At 37.0% G+C, this 27,342-nt stretch overlaps 1 protein-coding gene across 2 annotated transcripts in view; it reads right to left on the reverse strand.

Moving 5' to 3' along the window:
• BRWD3 (bromodomain and WD repeat domain containing 3) overlaps positions 1-27,342 on the reverse strand; it is a 122,232-nt gene that overhangs the window by 85,555 nt on the left and 9,335 nt on the right. For both annotated transcript variants that reach the window (XM_008588668.1, XM_008588667.1), the window contains exons 5-6: positions 23,396-23,546; positions 21,434-21,532 (exon numbers count right to left, since the gene is read on the reverse strand). In XM_008588668.1, coding sequence (XP_008586890.1) covers positions 21,434-21,532; positions 23,396-23,546 — 250 coding nt within the window. The remainder of the gene's footprint in view (positions 1-21,433; positions 21,533-23,395; positions 23,547-27,342) is intronic.

Genomic DNA, 27,342 nt, shown 5'->3' on the forward strand with positions numbered 1-27,342 from the left:
TTTGAAGCTCTTACAACAAGAAAATGGAGGGGACACATCTGGGTGGGAGAGGGGAGAGGGAAGTTTTGGTGATGGGACACAATAACTAACTACATTGTATATTGACAAAAAAAAAAACATGGGGCCATGTGTTTAGTGGACTGGGAAGGGGTGGGGGGGAACAAAAGCCACAATACATAATAATCCTGTGGGGAAATCAAAGAGCCAGGCAAGTAGCTCAATTAAGGGCTGGCAGAGTTGCTTCTGGCTTTACCAATTCCCCTGACTTTGGTAGAATAATGTAGTAAAAAGGTAACATAATATTAAGAACAAGTGGCCTAAGCTTTTTCCTTAAATCTATAAAATTGTCATTACACTTCCTATCTAAGAATTGAGATAAATTGTATAGAATGTCTAGCACAGTAGGCATTTATTCAGTAATGCTTAGTTACTATCTTCTTTCCTCTCTCTGCTGTTTCAGTGCTCTCACATTCAAGAATGGAGTGGTGTGGGGAGAGGGGGAAAAGATTGGTATTAGACTGATGACTCTAATGGATAGTGATTCCTACTCTAAAGAAAATGATAAAATACCTACAAAACTCTTACATATAGTTTGCAGACTAGAGTCTATTATATGTTAAAAAATCTCTTTTTAAATAATAAAAGTTAACTTATGTGTAATGATTTTTGTGTTCCAGGCACTATGCTAAGAACTTTACATGGTTAACTTATTTAACCCAGTGAAGTGAGTACTATTATTATTTCTTTCTTAAAAAATGTGGAAATTGAGGCATAGAAAGGTTAAATAACTTCCCCAAGATCCCAACCCAGTGGCACAGCCAGGATTCAAACCTAGGCAATCTGGTTTCAAAGGCTGATCTCTCAATCAATATTCTTTAGTAGCTTTTCAGAAAATGAGAGAAAAATAATAAATCATTTGCCCCAGTAGCTAAACTATGCTCTAATGACTACCACAGATTTCACCCCAAACCTTAAATTCTAGCCCAAACCAACCCAGAACACAATCAAATCTGCCAAGTCATTTGATCCCAAAACTGTAACACAAAAAAAGCAGGATGGAATATGCCCTAAAAAAAGGCTTGAAAACTTCTAGAAAAAACAGGTGAGCTGCAGGAAACAAGATTAACACACAAAAATCAGTTGCATTTCTACATACTAACAATGAACATGCAGAATCCAAAATTAAAAACACAATGCCATTTACAATCACTCCAAAGAAAATGAGATATTTGGATATATATGTAACAAAACAGGTACCATATATGTATGCTGAAAATTACAAAATGGTGATGAAAGAAATCATGACCTCAATAAATGGAGAGACATACTGTGTTGATGGATTGGAAGGCCTGACATAATAAATATGTCAATTCTCCCAAACCGATCTGTAGGTTTAACACAATTCATATCAAAAGGCTTTTGTAAACATCAAGAAGCTTATTCTAAAATTTATATGGAAAGGTACTGGCCTTAAAATATAGAAAACAATCTTGACAAAGAATGAAGTGGGAGGGATTACTCTTCCCAATGTTAAGGCTTACTGTATAGCTATGGTAATCAAAACAGTGTAGTACTGGTGAGGAGATAAACACATAGATCAATGGAACAGAACAGAGGGCCAAGAAATTTATCCACACAAATGTTCTTAACTGATTTTTATCAGAGGTGCAAATGAAAATCAAAGGAGGAAGGACAGTCTTTTCAACAAATTGTGCTGGAGCAATTAGACATCCATAAGTAAAAAATAATGAACCTTGACCTAAACTTGACACCTTACACAATTTAACTCAAAATGGATCATGGAATTTAATGTGAAACATAAAACTATCAAACATTAAGAAAAAAAGACAAGGATAAAATCTTCAGAATCTGGGGTAGGCAAAGAATTTAGTCTGACAACAAAAGTATGATCCGTAAAAGGAAAAATTAGTAAACGGGATGTCATCGAAAGTAAAAAATTTTAGTCTGTGAAAGCTGATGTAAAGAGGATGAAAAAACAAGCTACAGACTTAGGAGAAAATATTTGCAAATGATATATCTGACAAAGGACTAATGTCTACAATACATGAAGAGCTCTTAGGCTCAACAATTCAAAATGATCCAATCAGAAAATGAGCAAAAGACATGAACAGCCATTTCATCAAAAAGAATAAACATATGATTAATAAGCATATAAAAAGATGTTCAATATCAATAGCTGTGATGGTTAATTTTATGTGTCAACTTGATCAGGATACCAGCATCCATTATATGGTGCTATTTCTCCCACAGCCAAGATTCAAGGGGTAGAAACAGGAGTGGCACCACCCACTATTATTCCTAGTTACCCACTAGCAAAATTTTTGCTTCCTATTCCCACGACCTCCTGCTCTGCTGGCCTATGGGTCTTATTTCCAAAGGGAGGAATGCTTCCGCCAGGAGACACAATGATTTCACTGAACTGAAATTTAAGACTGCTGCCCACCAACTCTGGACTCCCAATGCCTCTGAATCAACAGGCAAAGAAGGGAGTTACTGTATTGACTGGAGTGATTGATCTTGATTATTGATAGGAACTTGAACTGCTACTTCACAACGGAGGTAAATAAGAGTATGTGTGAAATACAGGAGATCTCTTAGGGCATCTCTTCATATTATCATTCCCTGTTATTAAGGTCAATGGAAAACTAAACAACCCAATCCAGGCAGGACATTGGCCAGGCATTTCATGAATGAATGTTTGGGTCACTTACTTTACTTTACCTTTCTGGATAGTGGAAGAAGGCAGTTATAAATACCAGCCATGACCACAAGAACTATAATTGTTATAAGCATGCCTCCTTATTTTGTTATGAATGTTTGTGTGTTATGTGTGTATGTAAATATATAAAGCAAATCCTTTGTTTTTCCTTATCATGTAATATCAGATGTGATTTATTATCATAATGTTTAGTGTTAATTGATGTTAATTTTACATCATAGTATTTAAGTTATGGAATATCAAGAAGAATAAACATCACACTCAAGGACTTTCCCTCCTCTTCTGGGGAAGAGGCTAGTGCATTTTAGTTGTATGCAGGATAGCTGTATCATGTTAGGTGGAATTATAACCTTGTTATTATCTTTATTTGGAGATTAAATATGGTTTAAGAAGATGTGTATAGATGCCAAGTTGACAAGGGGTGGCCTTGTGATGATTTTATGTGTTAACCAGACTGGGCCACAGGGAGCCCAGATATTTGGTTAAACATTATTCTGGATGTGTCTGTGAGGTTATTTCTGGATGAGATTAACATTTGAATCAGCCGACTGAGTAAAGTACATTGACCTCCCCAATAAATGAGATGGGCCTCATTCAATCCCTTGGAGGCCTGAAAATAACAAAAAAGGTAGGTTAAAGGAGGACTTACTCTTTCTGCCTGACTGTTTTCAAGATGGGGCACCTGTCTTCTCCTGTACTTGGACCAGAACTTACACCATCAACTCTACTGGTTCTCAGGCCTTTGGACTCAGTCTAGATCTTACACCCCAAGCTCTCCAGGGTCTTCAGCTTGCATACACCAGATTCTGGGACTTCTCAGCCTCCATAGTCACTGTAGTGGATTGAATTATTTCCCCCTAAAACTCCTTGAAACTTGAATTGTGTCCCCCAAGTTTTATGTATTAGAAACTTAGCCCCCACTGTGACTGTTAAGAAGGTGGGAAATCCTATTATGGTAATTGAAAGGTGGAGCCTTCAAGAGGTGATTGGATTGTAGGACCCTGCAGTAGTGAATGGATTAAAAATGGCAGTCAGGGATGTGGTTCTGAGGACTATAAAAGAAGAGGAGAGTCTGTCTCTCTCTGCTCTCTCTGCTTTCACCATCTTGCAATGTGAGACCCCTGGGTCACTGTCGCCACCACCAGATGGACTTTGGACCTCCCAGCCTCAGACACTAAGTGATACATTTCATTTTCTTTATAAATCACCCAGTTCCAAGTATTTTGTTATAGCAACACAAAATGGACTAATACAGTCACATAAGCCAATTCCTTATAATAAATCTCAGTCTCTCTCTCGCTCTCTCTCTCTGTATCCTATTGGTTCTGTTTCTCTAGAGAACCCTGACTAATACAGGAGCCATCAAGGAAATGCAAATTAAAACCACAATGAGGTATTACACTACATATCCATGAGAATAGCTAAAGAGCTGGCCAGTTAGCTGGTTAGAGCATGGTATCATAACACCAAGGTCAAGGGTTCCGATCCCCGTACCAGCAGCAAAAAAAAAAAAAAAAAAAAAAAAAAAAAAAAAAAAAAAAAAAAAAAAAAAAAAAAAAAAAAAAAAAAAAAAAAAAAAAAAAAAAAAAAAAAAAAAAAAAAAAAAAAAAAAAAAAAAATCTTGACAACACCAAATGCTGGCAAGGATGTGGAGAAATTGGATCACTCATACATTGCTGGTGGGAACATAAAATGCTACAGCCACTGTGGAAGACAGTTTGGCCGTTTCTTAAAATATTAAACATTCAATTACCATATGCTTCCCAATTGCACTCTTGGACATTTATACCAGAAAAATGAAAGTTTATGTTCAACACCTGTACATGAATTTAGCAGCTTTATTTGTAACAGCCAAAAACTAGAATCATCCCAGATGTCCTTCAGTTGGTGAATGATCAAACAAACTAGTATTTCCATTACGTGGAATACCACTTGGCAATAAAAAGGAATGAACACTGACACACGCAACAACTTGTATAAATGTACAGGAAATTGTACTGAGCAAAAGTAAGTTACATACTGTATGATTCCATTTATAGAGTATATGATTCTATAGAAATGACAAAACTATAAAAATGGAGTATATATTAGTGGTTGATAAGACTGGGAGTGGGGTTAGGCAGGAGGGAGGGGATGTGGTTATAAAAGGACAACATGACGAATCCTTGTGGTGATGAAACTCTTCTTTATCTTGACTGTGGTGGTAGATACACAAGTGATAAAACTGTACATAACTTAGTATGCACATACACACACAAATGAGTACAAGTAAAAGGTAAGACATCTGACACGACCATAGGCAATCTTCTGAGTCTTAAACCAAACTTCTCCCAATTTACCACTCCAGCAACTTTGCTTCTGCTGATCCTTTAGCCTTATGCCCACCTCTGCCATTTCAGCCTGTCAATATCCTTCTTATCCTTTGAGGCAGGCTTAACATCACCTCCTTTTTCATGAAATCTTTCTCAATCACTTCAGCCAAAAATGAACTCTCCTGCTTCAGTTCTGGACCTTACTGTGGTCTACCTTGCATTAGTTACTTGTGTGTATCTCTTATCTAAGATTGTAAGCACCTTAAGGATAGGGATTAATGTCTAACATATCGTTCACTAACCTAGCTCAGTCCCTTGGAAGCAAAAGGGAATCCAATATTTGTTAAATTAATCTGGTCCAACCCTTCCCAAAATATCTAATCATAATTTCTACTTCTTCAGGGAATAAATTCTCTACTTGAAATCAGACAGACCTCCTTCTCTGTCCTATGCAGATATCCTCTCAACTGGAATGTTCCACTTCTCAAATTACAATGAACCCTTTGAAGTTAATCTCAAAGGCCATTTATTCCGTGTTTCTCTTAATCAGTTTCATTTCTCCCTCCTGTAATGCCCATTATACTTTGTTTTCTTTAAATCACTTAGTCTATGCCCTGTACTATAATCATATTCTGACATCTGTCTAAACCTCCCCAATCAAAGAGTAATTTCCTTGACAGCAAGAACTGCCCTGAACACACTGGAAAGTGCTTTGCATATATTTGGTGCTCAAGTATTTGCTGAATTGAATAAAACCTATTCCTACAAAGTTAAGTAATTTTGATCATCGTCCAACCTTCTAGTAACACTGAGAATATAAATCCCATAGAGTAAGTTTTATAGGGAATGTTGATAAAATCTACAATTCTCTTCTTATGACTTATTAAGATATCATTCCTGATTCTCCCCTGCCTCTCTAAACCTTGCCTTCTTAGTTTCTCATATTGTTTTTCTAAATTGACCCATCCATGTTGAAATGCCAATGGTTCCTTCAAATTCTATCCAGGTCTCTCTTCTTCATTTTCATGCTGTCCCTGAATGGTCTTACCTACCCACATCCTAATCACTGTCAAATCTTTATCTCGACTTCCAGCCAAGATGACAGAACAGACCATCCCTGGTATCACTCTCTCCCACAAATCAACCAATTTACAACTATAAAAAAGCAATGACAGCCAAGCTGGGGCCACTAGAGTTCAGCGAAGAGAAGAGACCTACAGAATGCATGAAAGTGGGAGAAGCCACAATGAGAGAAAGAAAAACCCACTCCGACTGTTTTGAGCCCTGGCCGCTTCCAGGCTGGAGTTGCTGAGCACACAGAGCAGGAGCTGGCAAAAGCCACAGCTGTGCCCTTCAGATGAAGTCAGCAGGGGAGAAGAGGGCCTTGGTGGCCCCCAGGCCAGCAAGACCACTAATAAGTTTCTCATGGACCCACATAGAAGCGAGGAGCCACAACAACTGAACAAAAGGAGCCACTGAGACCAGTGAGTCATCGCAAGGGACTGGAGCATGGCCTGTCCCATGAGAAGTGTTTGGAGCATGGGTGGTGGCCCAGGGAAAACAGGGGCGCAGCAATGACAGCTGATATGCCCCCCAATCAGCATAGGACCACTCAGAGGAGACTGGTCAGGAATACAAAATTTCATGGGGTGCAGATTGATGAAAAGACTCAAGCCCAGACGAGAGTTTCTGCACAACCCAGATGCACCAAATTTCACTAGACCCAGAAGTTCCTATAAAGTCAACCATTAAAACCTGAGCTGTTCGGGCCGGCCCGTGGCTCACTCAGGAGAGTGTGGTGCTGATAACACCAAGGCCCCGGGTTCGGATCCTATATAGGGATGACCGGTTCGCTCACTGGCTGAGCATTGTGCTGACAACACCAAGTCAAGGGTTAAGATCCCCTTACCGGTCATTTTTAAAAAAAAAAAAAAAAAAAAAAAAAAAACCTGAGCTGTTCAAAAAGCTTTCCCTAAGGAATCAGTAGCAAAGCAGCAATTTAGCTCAACCACAGAGCTTGAGTACTGGTCCCCATAGGAAGTTCCCCCATTTTAGAAGTAAGCAAAGGACAACAAATTAGTTCCAGCACAGATTTTAAGTGATGGGAACAGTGAATAATCCAACATAGAACTGGAAGAAAAAACAAAGCACCCACAACCAAAGACAAAGTTTGATATTAACTAGGAAAGGTCTTATTTCACCAAAGAACACCTATAACATCTAGAAGGACCAAAGTCCCCTGGGCTACCAAGCCAGAAAGGGGGGAAGGCCGGGGGCCTCAGCCATGTCCCCTGACACCTGCAACTAGTCCCAAGGTGGGAGCCGAGGGCCTCTGCCACACACCCCTGACATGCACAACCACTGCAGCGATGACCACCAAGCCAACCCAGGAAGCACCAAGTGGGGCAGTCGGGGGCCAAGGGCCTCAACCGCACACCCCCAATCCCCGCAACGAGCCCAGCGATGACCACTGAGCCACAGCAAGAAGGTCCCCAGGTTCCCGAGCTGGGGTGGTGCTGCACCGCCCTGTCATCTGCACCCAGCCCAGCAATGAACAAGCCACTGCTGGCAGCCCCCTGGTCTCCTCTGTGGGAATGAGGGGGGTGCCACTGGCCTCAATCCTGCCCCTCCTCCTTCCTCCTTCTTCCATCCCATTCTCTTCCCCTTTCCCCTCTCCCCCTCCCTCCCAACTGCTCCACAACATCACAGAATGTAAAAAAATAATTATATTAATAAAAATTTAATAAATAAAAATAAATAAATCTTTATCTCTAAACTTTATCTTTTACCTTAGCTCCAGGCCCACATGTTCAACTACCTAATGGACAACCATCTTCTCCAACCTGAATATACTACAGATGAAAATTTCTCAAATCAATTCCATTATCCTTCAATCACGAGTTTCCTATATTTCCCCTCTCCTCAACTTTGTCACTAACAAATTATTTTTTACTCTTCCTTTTACGTCCCATATCCAACCAAACTATATTATTAATCCCACCTCCAAAATCATGGTTGAATCAATCTAGTTATCTCCATTTCTATTGCTACAATGTCTATACTCATCATTCCCTATCTATATCTATAGTAATAGCCTCCCCTATGACTTCCCAGCCTGTTTCCTGCAGTTTCTCTCCTCTCCAACTTATGCTCTACTTTACCACCTGAGTTATCTTTTCAAAATAAAATTCCAATTATATAAATCTCCTATTCAAAATTATACAGTGAGGGCCGGCTGGTTAGCTCACTTGGTTACAGCATGGTGCTGATAACACTAAGGTCAAGGGTCTGGATCCCCATACTTGCCAGCAGCCAAAAAAAAAATATATATCTCCAATGGTTCCTTAGTACCTATAGGATAAAATCTAATCTCATTATATAGTGTAGAGCAGGGGTTGGCAAACTAAGGTCCAGGGGCTAAATGCAGCCTACCACCTCTTTTTGTAAAGTTTTATTGGAAAACAGCCATGTCCAATCATTTATATATTACCTATGGTTGCTTTCACACTACAACAGAGTTGAGCAGTTCCAACGGAGATCAAATAGTGTAGAAGGCCAAAACCATTTATTCTCGGGCCCTTTCCATGAAAATTTTGCAGACCCCTAGCATGAAGGGTGCAGAATAAATAGGCCTCAACCTTCTTTTCCAGTCTCAACTTTTACCACAAACTCTAGAGTCTTATTATATCAAGCAAGCCATTCTCTTCTTAATAAAACCACTAATTTTTAAGGGGCTGTACTTGATACAGTTGGAGCTCAAAGTACATTGAAGAAAGTAACAGTTTTACCAATTTTCACCATATTCTCTCATGTCTTATTTAAAACACATATAACAAAGTGAAAACTATGATTCTAAACATAAATCAGAGGCTGACAACTACTTGGGAAACTGACAGCAAAGATGTGTAAAATACATGTATCTCAAACTACCTAAAATGGTTGACAAGAAGTTCTATTAAGGCAACTAGAAAACATATTTACTTTGCCAAGGTAATTCTGTGGAAAGACCACTGAATTTGGAGTTAAAGGACTTAGGTCTGATATTTAAGTTTGGATATTAAGGTGGAGCCCCACTATAGCTGCATGTGAGTTACATAGTCTTTTCATGAAGATAACTCAAATACTGAATTTTTAATCTATTAGTCATTATTATCATTACCAACATTATTAGCATCTGCAATCCAATATTATAATTACAAATTTTATTTGCATAATATTTTAAAGCTTTCAAAGTAATTCCACAAACATCTCATTTAAGTTCACAGTAATATTGTGAGATTTGAAGACAACTATTTTCTTCACTTTATAAATGTGGAAATTAAGGCCCAAAGTGTCTTACCTAACATCATAGAACCAATAAACGGCAGAGCCTAGGATAAATCCAAGTCTCCTGATTCTAGTTCAGTAGTCTTCCTACTTTTCAATGCTGTCTATTTAATGACATTATAGAAAACACAATCTGCTATGAGTCTGAAATAGGACACAACTTTAACAGCAAAAATTCTACATTATATCCCTTAATCTTACCTCCACCCTCAAGACACTTAACACAATTGGAGAGCCTCTGGCTACTACTAAATTTGGTTCTACTGGAAAGTTCACCTGGATCCAAAGAGTATTCCAAAATGGCCACATTAGAGTTATTAGACCACTAGCCCATTCATTCTCTATTTACAGTAGAAAAAAAAATGTTTGTATTAAAACTATTTCACACAGGCATGGAACTTTGGATTGGTATCAGAAAAACGTTTCTAGGGCCGAGCCCATGGCGCACTCGGGAGAGTGCGGCGCTGGGAGCGCAGCAGCGCTCCCGCCGCGGGTTCGGATCCTATATAGGGATGGCCGGTGCGCTCACAGCGCTCACTGGCTGAGCGCGTTGCGGCCAGTCTCAAAAAGGACAAAAAAAAAAAGAGAAAAGAAAAACGTTTCTAGGCCAAAATAAAGGATTTTCAGCTCAACAGAGAACATCCATAAAAGTCCTTATAAAATTAATAGCAAATTGTTATATGCTGACCACATGCTTTTAAAGATTTATAAGAATACATGTTGAAAGAGTCAAAACCTATCTGGAACTGAAAGAGTGGGTATCAGCTAGGACTGGGGGGGCGGGGGGAAAGCAGCTCTGCAATTAATCAGGTTTGGGAGGACAGACACAGATAAAGCCAGCTAGCTGCAAAGTTAACAGGAAACATTGTTTTTCCCAAGGTCATGCAGCAGTTGTAAAATATCATAATGATCCCCTCTTGAGTGATTACTTCTTTCTTACCAATCATGTCCCCAGACCCACTTTGCTATTTTCATTTATTACTGGAGGGAGGTATTGAAGTCCTAAACCACCCTTGCTTCGTGACAGTACCCAATCCCTAGTTAATCCTCACTTTTCCCAATCTGCCTCAGAAACAACCACCAATCCAGAATTGATCCTGGTTTCCTTTACACCCTTCTCAGAATTCTTTAGTGTAAGCCAAAATTTACAAAAGACACTTCCCTCATCCTTATCCAGAAGCCTTCTATGATTCCTCAAGAGTTTACTCCCTCACTGTGAGTCAATAAATCTGATTTTGTCAGACTACAGGCTAATTCTTGGTGGTCTTTGGTTTATTATGCTTTAAAATGGAAACTTATTTTGAATCACCCTACAGATTCAACAGTTTAGTTACTATAAAATGCCCCCTCTATAATCACCCCACCAAAACTTTGAGCCTAAACCAGAAAATCACTAACCAAAAGAGACCTCTATTGCCAAGAAAGATGACTAACTCACTGAATTCTACTACTTATATCACAGGAAATATTCTAATCAATAATGCTAAGATATACAGGACTTAACCAAAGACAGGTAACTACCATATCTGCTGGGAAACAGAGTTTATCATCAACTTGGTACCAAGCTCCAGATAAAACCAGAAGTGTACAAATTGATGATATTATCTGATTTTCTGGATATGAATCACATAACTCTTGAGCAATTTTATCTGTCCCCTATAATCTAATAGTAGGTTATGCACAGTGTTCATGAAATCCTTGAGTAATTTCCTAATTTTTAGCTTTTTAAACTTTAATACGGGGCAGGCAGAGGATCAAGATAGCAGAATAGATAGTTCCCAGCATCACTTTCTGCCACAATCAACCAATTTACAACTATTAAAAAGCAAAGACTGCCAAGCTGGGGCTGCTAGACCTCCATGGAAGAGGAGGAGAGACCTATAGAGTTCATGACAGTGGGAAAAGCCTTGATGAGAGAAAGAAGGAACCACTCTGACCATTTAGAGCCCCAGGCATTTCAAGGCTGGAGCTGGTGAGCCCACAGAACAAGAGCTGGCAAAACGCAGTTGTGCCCTTTGTGTGAAGTTGCTTGGAGAATGCAGGGGAGAGGAGGGCCTTGGTGACTCCCAGGCTGGCAAGACCACTGACAGGGTTTCCATGGACCCACACACGAGTGAGTGGCCACAAACAACTGAAAAAAGGAGCCAATCAAAGGCTGATGAGTCAGCCCAAGTGACCTGTGCATGGCCTGTCCCATGGGAAATGTTTGGAGCGAAGCAGGTGGGGGAGACGGGCCCACCAGGGGAACACTGGGGCACAGCAAGGACAGCTGATCTGCCCCGCAATCAGCGTAGGACCACTCAGTGGAGACAGGTCAGGAATATAGAACTATAGGGGTTGCAGTTTGCTGAAAAGACTCGGGCCCAGACCAAAGTTTCCATACAACCCAAGTGTATCGGACCTCACAAGACCCAGAAATGCTTAAAAGGTCAACAATTAAAACCTGAGCTGCACAAAAAGCCTTCCCCAGGGAATCAGCAGCAAAACAGCAATTTTGCTTAACCAGAGGGCTTAAGTGCTGGTCCCCACAGGAAGTTCCCCCATTTTCGAAGTAAGCAGAGGACAACAAATTAGTTCCCATGAAGAGTTTGAGTGGTGGCAGTAGCTAATAACCCAACACAGAACCGAAAGAAAACACAAAAAACCCATGGATCATAGACAAAGTTCTGATATTAACCAGTAAAGGTCTAACACCACCAAAGAACACCTATAAAACCTAGAAGAGACGGAAGCCCCCAGAGGTCCAGAGCCGGGGTTGGGGGTGGTCCGATTGTCTCAGCCATACCCCCCTGACATCTGCATCCAGCCAAAGAAGCCAACCATGGACAGCCCGACCCCCTCATCCCTACTTCAATTCCCCTAACCCTGTTTCCTCTCCCACATTGCTACACAACATCTTAGAATGTAAATAATAATAATAATAATAAGTTAATTAAAAAACCTTTAATACAAATTATACAAAAAATAGGATGTTCCCAGTTTTTCTGTAAATGGCATTGAAAGACAAACTGAATTAATTGTTTTAGCTATAAGTCAAGCTGACTTCATAATACATAGAAGCCACATTTCATTTATTACATGGAACAAATAATACTCAACTGTGTTTTAAACTTTAAACATCACAGAGAGTTTTAAAATGCCTTGTTACCAATAAGGCTTTGGAAAATAACAAGTCTAGCTATTTTAAAGAGTAATCTCAACCCAACTTTACTAGGCCAGCCTTATGAGGGGAATGAAGGACAAAGGACACTACTATTAAAATAATGTTCTAATATGATGCCTATAGGATCAAGAACAAATGTTTTTAAAATCCTCTAAACAAATTTCAAAACAATAAAGCAAAGTTTTGAACTTCTAAGAAATGGCAGCTACACACCTACCTCAAATACAAGTCAGGAGTAGCAGGTGGAGCATAAGCAGGGAGAGGGGTGCTTTCAGCAAAACGTTTAAGACTAAATCAAAAACAGTACCAGGCTCAGCCAATAACTGCTGACCAAATAACAGTCTTGAGGCTTTATACACACAGGGCAGAAAGGACTATTGTTCACAGATCAGGCTTCTTGAGCCATACCCATCACCATCAATATCCTCATCTTCAAATACAAAGAGTTTTTCAGAAAACAAGTTGTACTTAAGCAGGACTAAAATAATCTGGTATTCACATTTTCTCTTCTATAAAAGTCACTTGGTCAACAGTAGTTTCATTTAAAAAAAAATTTAATCATAAAATAGAATGCATATATGCAACCTTCTGTTTGGTTAAAATGCAGTAAGCATACAGGTTCTTATAAGCAGAGAGGACAACAGTAGACTAAGAAAGTACTCTGTCAAAACTACTGGAGAGTGACTCATGAAATTCAGTGTCAATTCTAGATTTGCAATGCCTAGTAGGGTTTTCTGTATGAAGCCTGGTTGGAGGTTTCCCAAAAAAGCTCTTAACAACTAAACAAATTAATAAAGACTAAAGTCTTAAAAGAAGCCAGGAAAGGAGCAAAAATGAATTTGAATAAAATCTGAACTCTAGTAAAAGTACAAAACTACAGAATTGTTTCTTTCATGGATTTGATGCTACTACTATGAGTCAAATTATGTCTCTAAAACCATAACCACCCATAGTAAATGCTTTACAGTCTTCAAAGCTGATTCCAATCCCATCCCATAACACTCATCCATAGTACAGCTAGTAAGCTATTGGTATTCATGGCCATTGAATGTCTTATTGTTACAATAATATTAAGTGATATATGGCAAAGAAATACTATTTCCAATTCTATTCAGACTTTTTCCTAAACCTTTTAACCTGATTTGGTTATTACACACGGAAGTTTTAGACTGCCTTTTCCTCGAACTAAACAAACCTGGCACATTTTATAGCTTCCCTTTGCGAACTATAATCATAACATTCTATTTCTAAAAGGTACTAAATGTATAGAACAAATACCAAAAGATTCTTTTAGAATACTTTGGTGTATATTGAAAAAAGAGCTAAAGGAGCAATAAGGAATAATGAGGAAAGGAAAAAATGTTCATAATAGGATTAAACAGAAATTTTTTAATTATATTTCATATGATGAAAATAAGCCTCCATATAATAAAATCTGTTTTCTTTTAAATAGAGATACTAAAATTATTAATCGTAATACTTCTACAGTATTGATTCCAGAAACGGATATAAAGGGTAGAAAGTCATATGAGCTGTATAAAACCACATAAATACATTCAAAAAGAGATGTTTCAGTTTCCATGTGGCAACAATTATAGCACTTCCATCCATTTAATATTTAGTGAACACACACAAGGTGGCACATACAAAAGATTTTGTGTTTATATTCCAGCTATAATTATTTGCAGGTGTGATAAACATCCCTTGCTCCTCTCCAGATACATAAAAATAACGACTTTAGAAGCAACTTGCTTCATGCACAATTATGTGAGCACAAAAAGGAAGAAGGTGGTAAGTGGAGAGAGGCAACGAAAAGCAAGATCTGGCAAAAGTGTGGTCCATGGGCAAGAGATAGGAACTACATAAAATTAGAGAGGGAGGATGACAAATATTCCTGGCAGAAACCCAGTCACCTCAGCCAGATAAAAACAGTTTAAATTAGACTACTTTCTTTCAATTTACATTTACATATTAAAAAGAGACAGATTTCCCACCTCCAAGTGAATGCTGGCATTAAATTTGACACATAACCATACAATGGCCAATAAGTGAAGAGTTAATCAATGCTAAATAAAAGCTTATGGCAACCTATAAACATTAATTTGGCTTTAGAATTAATGCAAGCCTCCTGAGCAGTATACAGTGTAAATTACAGGCCTACTATGTAAATTATAGGACATTGCTATATACCAATTGTACTTAACATAAAAGAAAAAAAGTTTAAAAACAGAGTCTTATTGCATCATGCCCTTGACTCAGTTTAGAAATATAAGCACGTGCATTTGTTCCTTGGGTATAATGTCAGTCTTGAACTACATGAAGAAGAAATGGCCACTCTGCTGCCATTTCTACGGAGAATTTTTTTTTTTTTTTTTTTTTTTAAAGATGACCGGTAAGGGGATCTTAACCCTTGACTTGGTGTTGTTAGCACCACGCTCAGCCAGTGAGCGAACCGGCCATCCCTATATGGGATCCGAACCCGGGGCCTTGGTGTTATCAGCACCACACTCTCCCGAGTGAGCCACGGGCCGGCCCTCTACAGAGAATTTTATAAAAATTATTTAGAATATAATAATTAGGAAAATTTCTGAAACTTTTACAATGATGGATAATTACTAGTTCTTCAAATAGACATGAAACACACTTTTAAAATTACTTCTGTACTGACAAACTAGCTTAGCAGCAGAGTTGTGTTTGTGTGAAATTTTAATTTCAAGTTCTAGTGTAACTACCACAAAGTTTCCAAAACAAATACTAATATTTAAAGGACAAAAAAATAACAATACTTAGTGTTGATAGTGCAATACTTTACACATTACCACAAATATTAATTACATATGCCCCAGAATTTCTTTGAGTGGCATTAGGGATTAATACTGTTTTGAATTTAGTTCAATTTTTTCCCTCTGATTTAATTTTGGCACAATACAAAAGCAATTTGATTAATCAAGCATACAGCTAATTAAATGGCATGACTGGAGCTCAGACCTGTAATAATGTAAATATCATAGGCATCTTTACTCTTGCCCTAGAAGATTTTAGAAATTTACCACTGGTAAATGTAAGTACACATATATTTAGAGTGTTAAGAGTTAGTGTAGAGAATGCAATCTGGAAGTTAACCCCCAAATTCCTTCCCCATGCTCCCTCACCTCCATTTCATTAAATTACTAAATAACATCGTTGATTACACAAAGGATGGGAACATTTGAATAAATATTCCAACATAGTGGAGAGTCCAGATAAGGTCAGAAATTTACTATTTTGGGCCAGACTATTCTAAAACTTTCATAGGAAAGAATCAGCACAATGTGATCTTTAAAGTGAGTTACTAAAATCAAAATACAAAAAGCTAAAGGTAGTTTCTAGGCAAAAAAGTAGAAAACTTAAAAATTAAAATTGTAAAATGAGTCATTAGTCAATACACTATTACCAGATTATACACCTATCCAGATAGCAGCTTACCACTAGTTCTATTATTATAGATCTGTGTTGTCCAATACAGTAGCCACTAGTCACATGTGGTTACTGAATGTCAAATTACTTAAAATTAAATAAAATTATTATTTAATTCTTCAGTTGTAATAGCCATTATATGTCTTTTATTGGAAAGTACTGTTCTACATATAATACCAGTTAAAATATGCCTCAAGAATTTACTGATGTAATTCCAAATATACTGGATAAAATAACAGATACATCCACTTATGATAAAAATTCTATGCAAAGTAGGAATAGAAGGGAATATCCTCAAACTAATAAAGGTAGCTATGATCATAACGGTGAAATATTGCCTGTTTTTACCCTAAGATCAGGAACAAGGTAAGAATGTCCACTCCCACCACTTCAATCTGCCATTAGACAGTGTACTAGAGGCACTAGCAGTTCAATAACACAAGAAGAAATATGAGTAATACAAGATTGGAGAGGAATAAGTACACCTGTCTTTATTAGCAAACAACATGATCATCTATATAAAGAATGGCAAAGAATCTCCAAAAAAAGCCAGTAAATCTAGTAGATAAACTTAGCAAGGTCAATATACAAAAAATAAAAACTAAAAAAAACCCCAGTTTCTATTTACTAGCAACAACTGGAAATTGAAACTTTTTATGTTCAGTGAAATAAGCAAAGCACAGGGGGGTAAATACCACCTGTACTCACTCATAAGTGGGAGCTAAGAGAGAAAGAACAAAGGAAAGAAAGACCGCAGTGGTGCATTGGTCTTGCAGAAGGAGAGAACATTTCTTGAGCTACACAGTGGAATGGGGGGGGGGACGAGGAGGGGGAGGGGGGTTGGGGATAATTGGGTGGGGGACATGGGGTACAAAAGCAATTTCTGGTAATGGGTATGCTGCCAGTATGAATCTGGCCCTCACAGCATGGGCACGAGGGGTGACAATCAACTTTGTATCTCCTGAATATTCATAAAAATTAATATAAATAAATAAATAAATAAATAAATATACAATTTAAAATAGCATCAAAAACCATGATATCTTTAGGGAAAAATTTCACAATAGTTGTACAAGACCTATACACTGAAAACTACAAAACACCACTATGAGAAATTAAAGACCTAAATTGATGGAGAGATACACTCTGTCCCTGGATTAAAAGGCTCAGTGTTGTTAAGATGGCCATTTTTCCAAAGCCAATCTATAAACTCAATGTAATCCCAAGCAAAAACCCAGTGGCCTTTTTTTTTTGTAAAAATTGAGGAGTTGATTCTCAAATTTAAATGGACATGTTAAGGACTATAAAAGCCAAAACGATTTTGAAAAAATGACAGCAAAGCTGGAGGACTCACATAGCAGAGTCCATAAAGACCCATACATATATGGTCAATTGATTTTCGACCAATGTGCCAAGGTAATCCAATGGGGAAAAGGCTGGCCTTCACAACAAATGGTTCTGGAACAATTGGACACTCACATGCAAAGAAAATGAACTCAACCTAAACCACACACCTGATATAAAAATCAACTCAAAATGAACCAAACATCTAAATATAAAACAAAATTATAAAACTTCTAGAAGAAAATATAGGAGAAAATATTTGTGACGTTGAGTTAGGCAAAGATTTCTTAGGACACAAAACAAACCTTAGAACAAAATCGATAAATTGGAGTTCATCAAACACTTCTGTTCTTTGCCTGGCACTGTTAAGAAAATGAAAAGACAACCGCAGACTGGGAGAAAATACTTGCAAAATACAAAGGGCTCACATCCAGAATATATAAAGACCTCTCAAAACTCAACAATAAGAAAAAACGGGAGAAATTTGCTCATTCTCATACCCACTGTCCCTCTCTCTTCCCAGTTTTGTCTAAAAAATTGACCATAAATGTTTGAACCTAATTCATCCCTGAGGGGAATGCCCCTATACACTTAGCTTTGAGGGCACTTGCAGGCTCTAGGTACCTGGATGATTGTGGGTGGGGACCCCAGAAGCCAGGGCACACAGACTGCACTTTCCTGTTTGACTTCAAACCAACTACCATTAGGGCCCTGGAAGCTTCCAGGGCTTGCCCCTCCTACCGCAGGGGCAGGACGGCGGTGGAGTAATCACCAGCCTCACCTGCCTACCTATTCCAGAGGTAGGCTGAGGTGCAGGTGCAGCAGGGTGGGCTGGCAGCCATTGGACAGGAAAGGGGAGCCTGTGGCTGGCTGGGGGACATGGGTGCGGCGGCAGGAGAGGGTAGGTTCCCCTCGTCAAAAAGAAGAAACCCGGGCCGGCCCATGGCTCACTCGGGAGAGTGCGGTGCTGATAACACCAAGGCCCCAGGTTCGGATCCTATATAGGGATGGCCGGTTTGCTCAGTGGGTGAGCGTGGTGCTGACAACACCAAGTCAAGGGTTAAGATCCCCTTACCGGTCATCTTTTTAAAAAAAAAAAGAAGAAGAAACCCAAACAACCCAATTTTAAAAAGTGAGCGAAAGACATAAACGGAAATTTCACTAAAGAAAATATGTAGATTAGCAAATATGTGCATGAAAAGATCAACTGACAGAACCAAAAACTGGTGAGAATGAGGAGCAACTGGATATCTCATATATTGCTGGTGGGAATACAAAATGGGATAGCCCCTTTCAAAATAGTTTGGCAGTTTCTTACAACATTAAACCTGTACTTACCATGTGATCCAACAATTCCACTACCTGGATATTCACCCAAAAGAAATGAAAACAAGATATTCATCCACAGACCTGTACATGAATGTTTATAGCAGCTTTATCCATAACAGTCAAAATCTTAAAACAATCCAAATGTCCATCAACTGATGAATGAACAGACTGTGGAATATCCAAACTATGAAATACTGACACAGGAAATGAAATGCATGAATCTCAAAAGCACTGGTCTAAGTGGAATCAGACAGACACAAAAGGCCACATATTGTATGATTTAATTTAGATGACATTCTAAATAAAGCAAAAGTATAGTCACAGAAAGATTAGTGGTTTCCAGGAGTTGACAGAGGTATTGAGGGGGTGATAAAAATGTTCTAAATTTTTATTGTACTGTTGGTTATATACATGTATATATTTGTCAAAACTCACTGAACTGCATACTTAAAAAGGGAGGGTTTTGTTTTATGTCAATTATAACTTAATATACTTGACTTAAAAAATAAAAGTAATATGCCTAATCCTCTTAGGAGCTCTGTAAGTATAGATCTATTATACCAAGAAGTATGGTGATATCTGACCATGAACATGATGTAGAAATAGACTGAAAGACAAGCAATGTAACTTAAGCCAATCACATAATTTCCCCGGGCTTTGGGTTTCTCTCCTGTAAACATAGGGGTTTACAACCCAGTTTCCAAAATCTGTTCCCAAAAAACTTTCAGAAGCTTACAGGTATTCCGGGAAAAGGTTTCCACAGTCAAATTACTTGGGACATGTTCTCCATAAGGGGACTTACAATATATTTTAGTGTATGAAAGGTTCGGAGTAGACATACATTCAGTCAACTCCCCACCGTTTTTTAAAACGCAGTTCCCCACATTTACTTAACCATGGAACTTATTTTTTTTTTGAGAAACAGTGCTGCTAAAGTTCTTTCTAGTTCTAAAAATCTCTAATAAAACATTCAGGAAGATTTACCTTCATGATTTTGTTTAGATTGGCAAACTATAAAACTGATTCTAAAGTAGCTATGGAAAACTAGCTCAAATCACAAATTTAAAAGAAAATTTTATATTCATCTTGCTTACTTTCTCAGTCAAAACTTCTGAGTTTTTATCAGCCTCTGAATTCTAAATATCTTAAACTTAAGTATTGTGACTAGTATGTACTACATGAAAATACATCATGATTGAATTACATCTATTCTAAAAGTTCCTCCCCAAATAAACAGCAGAGTAAAGAAGAATTTGAAAGCATCAATGCCAGGGACACTACAATTCCTATGCAATTAATGTAAGAATAACAAATCGATTCAAGTCAGTGTAGAGTTTACTGTACAAAACCAGCACAAGTTTGAAAGTATATGCTTAGTTAAAAGAAGAAAAAAAAAAGAGGATAAAGCCTGAAAAACCTAATACTCTAAAGGCTGCTGTTAAGTACTTCACATGTGACCACTAAAGGAAGTACAAAGCACTACAAAATATGATATAGCTAACAATATTATATCTTTGAACATAAATAAATTCAGAAATAACAAAAGCTATCTCAATTTAATTCAAGAAATTAATTATGAATAAAGCCTTAAGAAAAAGCGAACATAGGAAAATTCTGGTGGGTAAACAAACTACCCCTGAAAGTGAAAAAAACAGCAATACCATGTCCAATTAGACCCAACCCAACAGTCTACTTTTCCAAGTAGCGTTCAGGCTATGGAAAAGTATTGTTAGGAATACAGTTCAGATTGCTCAATTTCCCTTAATAAGCCTTATGAATGTTTAATCAATAATTTAGACTAGGCTGGCTGGTTAGCTCAGTTGGTTAAAGTGCAGTGTTGATAACACCAAGGATTTGGATCCCCATACCAGTCAGCCACCAAAAATAATAATAATAATAATAATTTTGTCTAACTAGCTTTTAAAGTTATTCCTAGCTCAATTTACTTAGCCTCGGGAGGTAAATAAGTTTTATAAGTGTATTGTATAAAACAGCATTCCTTTAAAAAAGTATTCTTATTTTTCAATTTGAAATTCATCCCTTTCAAATTTTAGGGCATATTCTGTAGGCACTAGGCACTAGATAAAATGATAATTTTTGAAAGGTGAGAAAATAGGGAAGCAGAGTAACAGTTACTCATCCAGCACCCTGGTTTTGCACATACTTTGTGAGAGCTAAATTTAACTCGGTAAATGGTTTTGTACCTAGATCTCCTTGGAAGCCACGACTAGTATTTCTTCATAATGGTCTGGCCAGAGATTTCCCAAGAATAATTTGAATGGGACATGTGAATTTCAGTTAACTAGAAACAAAAAGGGTGACTTTTTGTCTTAATAAAGACATATAAAAATGTATAACATCATTACAAGTTTTGCAAACAGATATAAGCAGAATGCTTACACTTTTGTTTTCTTCTGAAAACTATCTTTACATAGTTCCTTATAAAATCTTTGAGAAACTCAGCACATAGACAACCATATGGTTAAAAACATCTGTACTATATAAAAAAAGAAATGCTTCCGCTAAGAAAGAAATAAAATGAAATAAAATAAAGAAAATAAGGTCACCTTTTACAAAACCATGATTATATTTGCTTTAAGTAAAAATGCTTTAAAAATCTGGACCAACCATGAAACTCCTCAAGAATGTAAGCAGTTTGTTTATATTTCAAATTTAATTCTGGTACCTATTTTTGGCTTTCTAATAAGTTCAGGAAGGAATGAAATCAAGAATATGTTTATAACTCACATGGATATTACTCACCCACATTTAGAGGTTTCACATAATTTACAGGTAGTTCTGGAGGTCTGCCTCTATGTAGAGCTGCAAAAGCAGACCCATTCCATAGTGTACTCTTACAGTCTATACAAAAAGACCAAAAGTTAGTCAAGGAAAATACAGAAATGTTTTTTTTAACTGTGCCTTAGAGGCAAATGTCTGATTTGGATTTCATTTGTTAGAATATATTTTTAACTATTAAAACCACAATAAAAATAATATGCAGATATTTAAACATGTTATAAACTAAATTATGACTGCTAAACACCAACACTTTAACATATCACCAAGATATTTTATTTCTGTTCAGGTCTCCAACTGAAGCTTTTATTAGGCACATGTTTGAATCTTATGTCACAGATTAAAAAGGCTTTAAGTTAATATCAGTCCTTCTTGATCTTAAGGCTTAAACATGTCTACTCATATAAAACCGTATAAGCAAAGCTATGATTGTAGTACAAGTATGCCAGGGAGAATTCAGTCACATTTATATTTGGCGCATGCTCATGTTATGGAGTATTTGCCAGTTGTACCAACAGAAAACAACACTGCATATCAGATAATAACTGACTAAAAAGGATTTATTTTTTATCTGACTTTTATGTTTAGGTAAAAAAATTTAAGCAAATATTAAATATTCCTAACAATTAGGCTTTGATGTTGTCAGCACCACGCCCAGCCAGTGAGCGAACCGGCCATCCCTATATGGGATCCGAACCTGGGGCTTTGGTGTTATCAGCACCGCACTCTCCCGAGTGAGCCACTGGGCCGGCCCCTAACAATTAGGCTTTGAAACAAAAAGATTCTACTACTCTCTTGAAATCTTCCAAATTAACTCAATTGAAGAATTTCCTTAAATTATAAAATAAGATGTTTAAGACCTAGTATCATTAATGCAACTATTTATCTTGGTGAATTAGGATTTTTAAAAATAGTATGCTAATGAAAAAAAGCTTAGAGATAAATGGGTTGCTAGACCTTAACAATTTATTACTCCAATAGGCATCCAATGTGTAATTTCACTTTTTTTTTTTTTTTTTTTAAAAGATGACTGGTAAGGGGATCTTAACCCTTGACTTGGTGTTGTCAGCACCACGCTCACCCAGTGAGCAAACCGGCTATCCCTATATGGGATCGGAACCTGGGGCCTTGGTGTTATCAGCACCGCACTCTCCCGAGTGAGCCACAGGCCGGCCCCATAATTTCATATTTTGATGTTCATAAAATACCACTTTATATGTTTTACACATTTAAGTTCCATGTAAAACTTTGGAGAAAATCAGTAAAAAACTGAAAAACAGCAAAATAGAGAAACTGTAATTGAATAGTCACTGATGGGTTGATATTTTTGTTTAAATATTTTCTTTTTTTTTTTTAAAGATGATCGGTAAGGGGATCTTAACCCTTGACTTGGTGTTGTCAGCACCACGCTCACCCAGTGAGCAAACCGGCCATCCCTATATGGGATCCGAACCTGTGGCCTTGGTGTTATTAGCACCACACTCTCCCGAGTGAGCCACAGGCCGGCCCTAAATATTTTCAATTACAAAAATTTTATATATGTTTCATTTACCTGTTATGAAATGCATCATATGATTAAGATATTATTAAGACTAATAAAGAGTAAGAAAATTATATTGTAACAAAAGAATCTTTTAATCACTTATAATGTATTAATCAGAGCAGCATTTTTGAGATCTCTATTACACAATTACAAAGGGATTATATATTCTTTACCTCTATAGTATTCATTGTTTTATACAAAAGTTTCCTTTTTAGGCCTCTAAAAACTTACTAGTACATGGAGAAAATAAAAACAACCCTGGCAAAATAAGAAAAATCATAAGATGAGTATTTAGAAAAGCACGAGAACATTTACTCAACCTAAAAATATATTGCTCTCCCCACTCCCTCTGATAACACAGTTCTAAAATCTGAAAGCCTTACCTTTGGCATCCCGTAACAGAGACTGCCGACCAACACCTAGTAATGTCTGTACCCCAGGAACACTCTGAGGGATCTCCTTATCTAGTAAGGGACCAATCCGCTCACAAATTTTAAGGAGGTAGTCTGGAGGAATGTGTGCATTGGCTGCCACCTAAAAAGTATAAATAAAACAAGGGAAAAAAACCTCATTTGGTTTAAAAACATCAATCTATTCCATCACCAAACTGTTTCATCATGGAGCAAAGTACAATTTTAAAATATAAGATTAAGAAAATAAAATTTTAAATATTTACCACTTGAGTGAAATTTAAGAAACAGCTACAAAATAGCACATCTAAATGATATACCATTTAAATGACCTGGCACTCTAATTTACTTTTACATGTCTTGTTTAAATCATTTGCTTAGCTATTAATCTCATGAGATAAATGTTACAAAGCAGCAAAAGCAAGCATGTCAAAAATCAAAAAGACAACAAAGTTGACAGTAAACTCTCTATTACTTGATTTATTCAGTAGTGATGATGACCTGATCAAGAACCAGAAGATCTAGATTCTATACAAATGATAAGAATAAAAAATTAAAGTTAATACTTGCACCAAACTCTCACCCAAGTCCCCTTAGGACAAGTAGTACACATTTGTACAATTAAGCAGAATTGTTTTCCCTACAGAAGTTAACTTGCTTACAAAATTCCTTGTAACATTAATTCATTTCCAAAAAAATCCACAAGTAAGTTTCTGGACATGAACTAACATATGTAGATAGAAATGAGACACTATAACAACAAAAACTGTGTTCCATTTTTTTTTTTTTTTTTTACCTAAGCTAATGTTCAAATCCTTGATGTACTTCATAATACCTAATTATTAAAACTTTAAACAAAGAAAACTAGACTACTAAACCAGAATACTAAAAATCCTTAGATGAAAAGAACATCTACATTCTCGTCTTGACATAGGTCCCAAAATCTCCTTCTGGCTATAATGCTAATTTTTATAAATGCCACAATTAAAAAAATAATAATGTAGGACACAATAAAAAAAAATAACGTAGGACACACACCAAATAGTATTATCACCAGGTCAAGAACAACAATGTGAAAAGTAAATAAATGGGCCACCCCGTGGCTCACTAGGGAGAGTGCGGCACTACCACCGGGGCCACGGGTTTGGATCCTATATAGGGATGGCTGGTGTGCTCACTGGCTGAGTATGGTGCAGACCATACCGTGCCGAGGGTTGCGATCCCCTTACCAGTCAAAAAAAAAAAAAGTAAAGTAAATAAATAAATAAAAGTCTGGCCAGTTAGTTCAGCTGGTTAGAGCACAGACTTATAAACACAATTATAAACACCAAGGTCACAAGTTCAGAATCGCGAACCGGCCAGCCGCCAAAAAAAGAACAACATAAAAGAATAATTTTGTAAATCATCCCTGGTGATCACCATGAGAGGAGCAATTTTGAGTGTTTTCTTCACTGCTGTACTCCTGACACCCAGAAAAGTATCTGGCATAAAGGAGAACTGGATAAATATTTGTTGAATAAATCAATGAATGAATGAATAAAAATCAAAGTAAAGTCCAACTACAATCAATGTTATCATAATTCCTAGAGGAAAAACCTCAGATTCTCACATCAGGGTGCCTTTTCCTTTTCTTAGGAAACACTGGTTAAAGAACTACAATGCAACATGTGTCCAGAATTATGGTAATATAAGTGATTCTACTGTGATTATTATTTTTTAATAAATTATTTCCTGCCAATTATCTTTTGTAAACTCCTGCAAAAACCAACTTTAGTCTACCAAAATAACTGGGGCCTAGACAACTGTCATGATACTCAGGAAGAATGGCAATGGGATTATTTCAAGTTTGTATCTACAAGGTTTAGCTTCTGGATGGGACAAAGGATCAAGCAAATTCTTGCAGTTATTTCTCACATCTTTTGTTTTGTTTTCCAAAAAATAACTACACAGAACTATATTTCAGTAACATATACAGTTAGTACTAAAGTCAAAGCAGCTAATGACTCTATCTAGAGAACATTTCTTGCTATCTACAGAAACTGATACCCTAAAATCCTAGTTTATAATTCATACCCCTCCACATTAGGGCATTTCCTAAATATGCCTACATGTAAATACAGTTAGTACCCCTAGAAATATACATCTGAAAGGAAAAAACCTTAAGGTATTGCATATTTATATCCACCAACAGCTTATGCTTATTTTTTCCCAAGACTGCCTTGGATAAACAGGGCTTCTGACATCAGCCATTACTTTTTTTTTTCATCAAGTAAATGATGTATTTCGATAGTGTGGTAGGCTTTCGATAGGGTGGTAGTTGATGCCTTTACTGCCAATTTTCTGTCCTTGGTCCCCTGACCAACTCAAGAGTTATTCACTTGTTATAAAAACTTCAGTAACTACCCTATAAATGCAATATATCTAGCAATATATAATACAGAAAATGGGAGTTTTCTAATTAGAACTTGTTGAATTACCCTCTTATAGAAAATCTGTCAGAATTATGTCAAACTGGCACGTTAAGTGCCCTGGCTACTCCACCTTATAGAAACAATGATGTCTGATTTTCAGGTAAGTATAAACTGTTTTTTAACTCCTCAGTAATAATTCAAAAACACAGAATCATTAATGGGTATAAATGAGTCTGCATACTCAGCAACTAAAACAAGGCTTTATCTACTCCTAAATTCTCCCCCTTGAAGATTTGATGATAAACTAGTAAATACATTTTACAAGTTTGATTTTCACCCCATACAGGAGAAAATCGCTCAGTTTATAAGCAGTCCCATTCAGAAAGTCCTTTCCTCTAAAATTAATAAAAAATTGATTATAACACAGTACTAGAAAAACATAAGATTCTATCAAAATAATGGCAATAACAATCTCCTGAGTTTAAACATGCTAGCTTCTCCTTTAAACAACACTGACAGGCTTCCAGACTATATTGGTGTAGTTCTTACAATAAGGTTTATTCTAAATCAAACTTTAAGACTTAGAAGCAGTAGTTAATGTTTACTCAAATCCATTTACTTTTGATTAAAGCTGGAATTTTTTTTTTTTGGGGGGGGGGATCGGCTGGCCACTAAGGTATCTGAATCCTTGACCTTGGTATTATCAGCACCATGCTCCCAAGTGAGCTAACCGGTCAGCCCGAAAGCTGGAATTTTTTAAAAGTGATCTTTTCAGCCATAAGAACTCTTACCTACCCTGAGTATTACTTTTTTAAAGTTTTTTCTTATAATTCGTTAATTTGTGGTTTTTTTGGCTGCTCACAGGTCCAGGGATCAGAACCCTTGACCTTGATATTATAACACTATGCTCCAGCACTCTAATCAACTGAGCTAACCAGCCAGCCCTTATAATTCTATGTTGAAATTCTGTGTAAATATAATGTAATATTTTATTAGTATAGATTTTAAAGTATGCACTTTTAAATATTCTACAAAATTCATGGCTTAATATTATAAACCACTCTGGTTAAAGATCAAACATTCTTTTTGTTTTTGTTTTTAATTTTCTTCTTTTCTATTTTTTTAAAGACTCGAATTTCAGTCATTTAACTACATTTCTCTTTCTGAAATATAATGGCTAACTAGTAATGCTTGACAAGCACTTTGAGATTTGCAGAAGAAAAGCATTCACTAAAAACAAAGTTTAAGACTATAATACATACTTCTATATTATTCGGTAGAACAGCTCCAAGGAGTTAAATTATAGAATCTTGCAATCGGAAGGATCCTTATGTATAATCAACCTAATTCCAAATCTTACAGGAGAGAAAACAGATCCAGAGAAGTGAGTGAAGTACCTTGTCCCATTGTCACAAAGGACAGGCAGGAATCTGGGTATCTCTGCCCACTGCTCTCTCTACTACTGTTCTATTAAGGCAGTTCAAAAATTATAAAGATAGAGATAATTAA

This window comes from Galeopterus variegatus, unplaced genomic scaffold, assembly GCF_000696425.1.
Source record: "Galeopterus variegatus unplaced genomic scaffold, G_variegatus-3.0.2 Scaffold4949, whole genome shotgun sequence".
Lineage (NCBI taxonomy): Eukaryota > Metazoa > Chordata > Mammalia > Dermoptera > Cynocephalidae > Galeopterus > Galeopterus variegatus.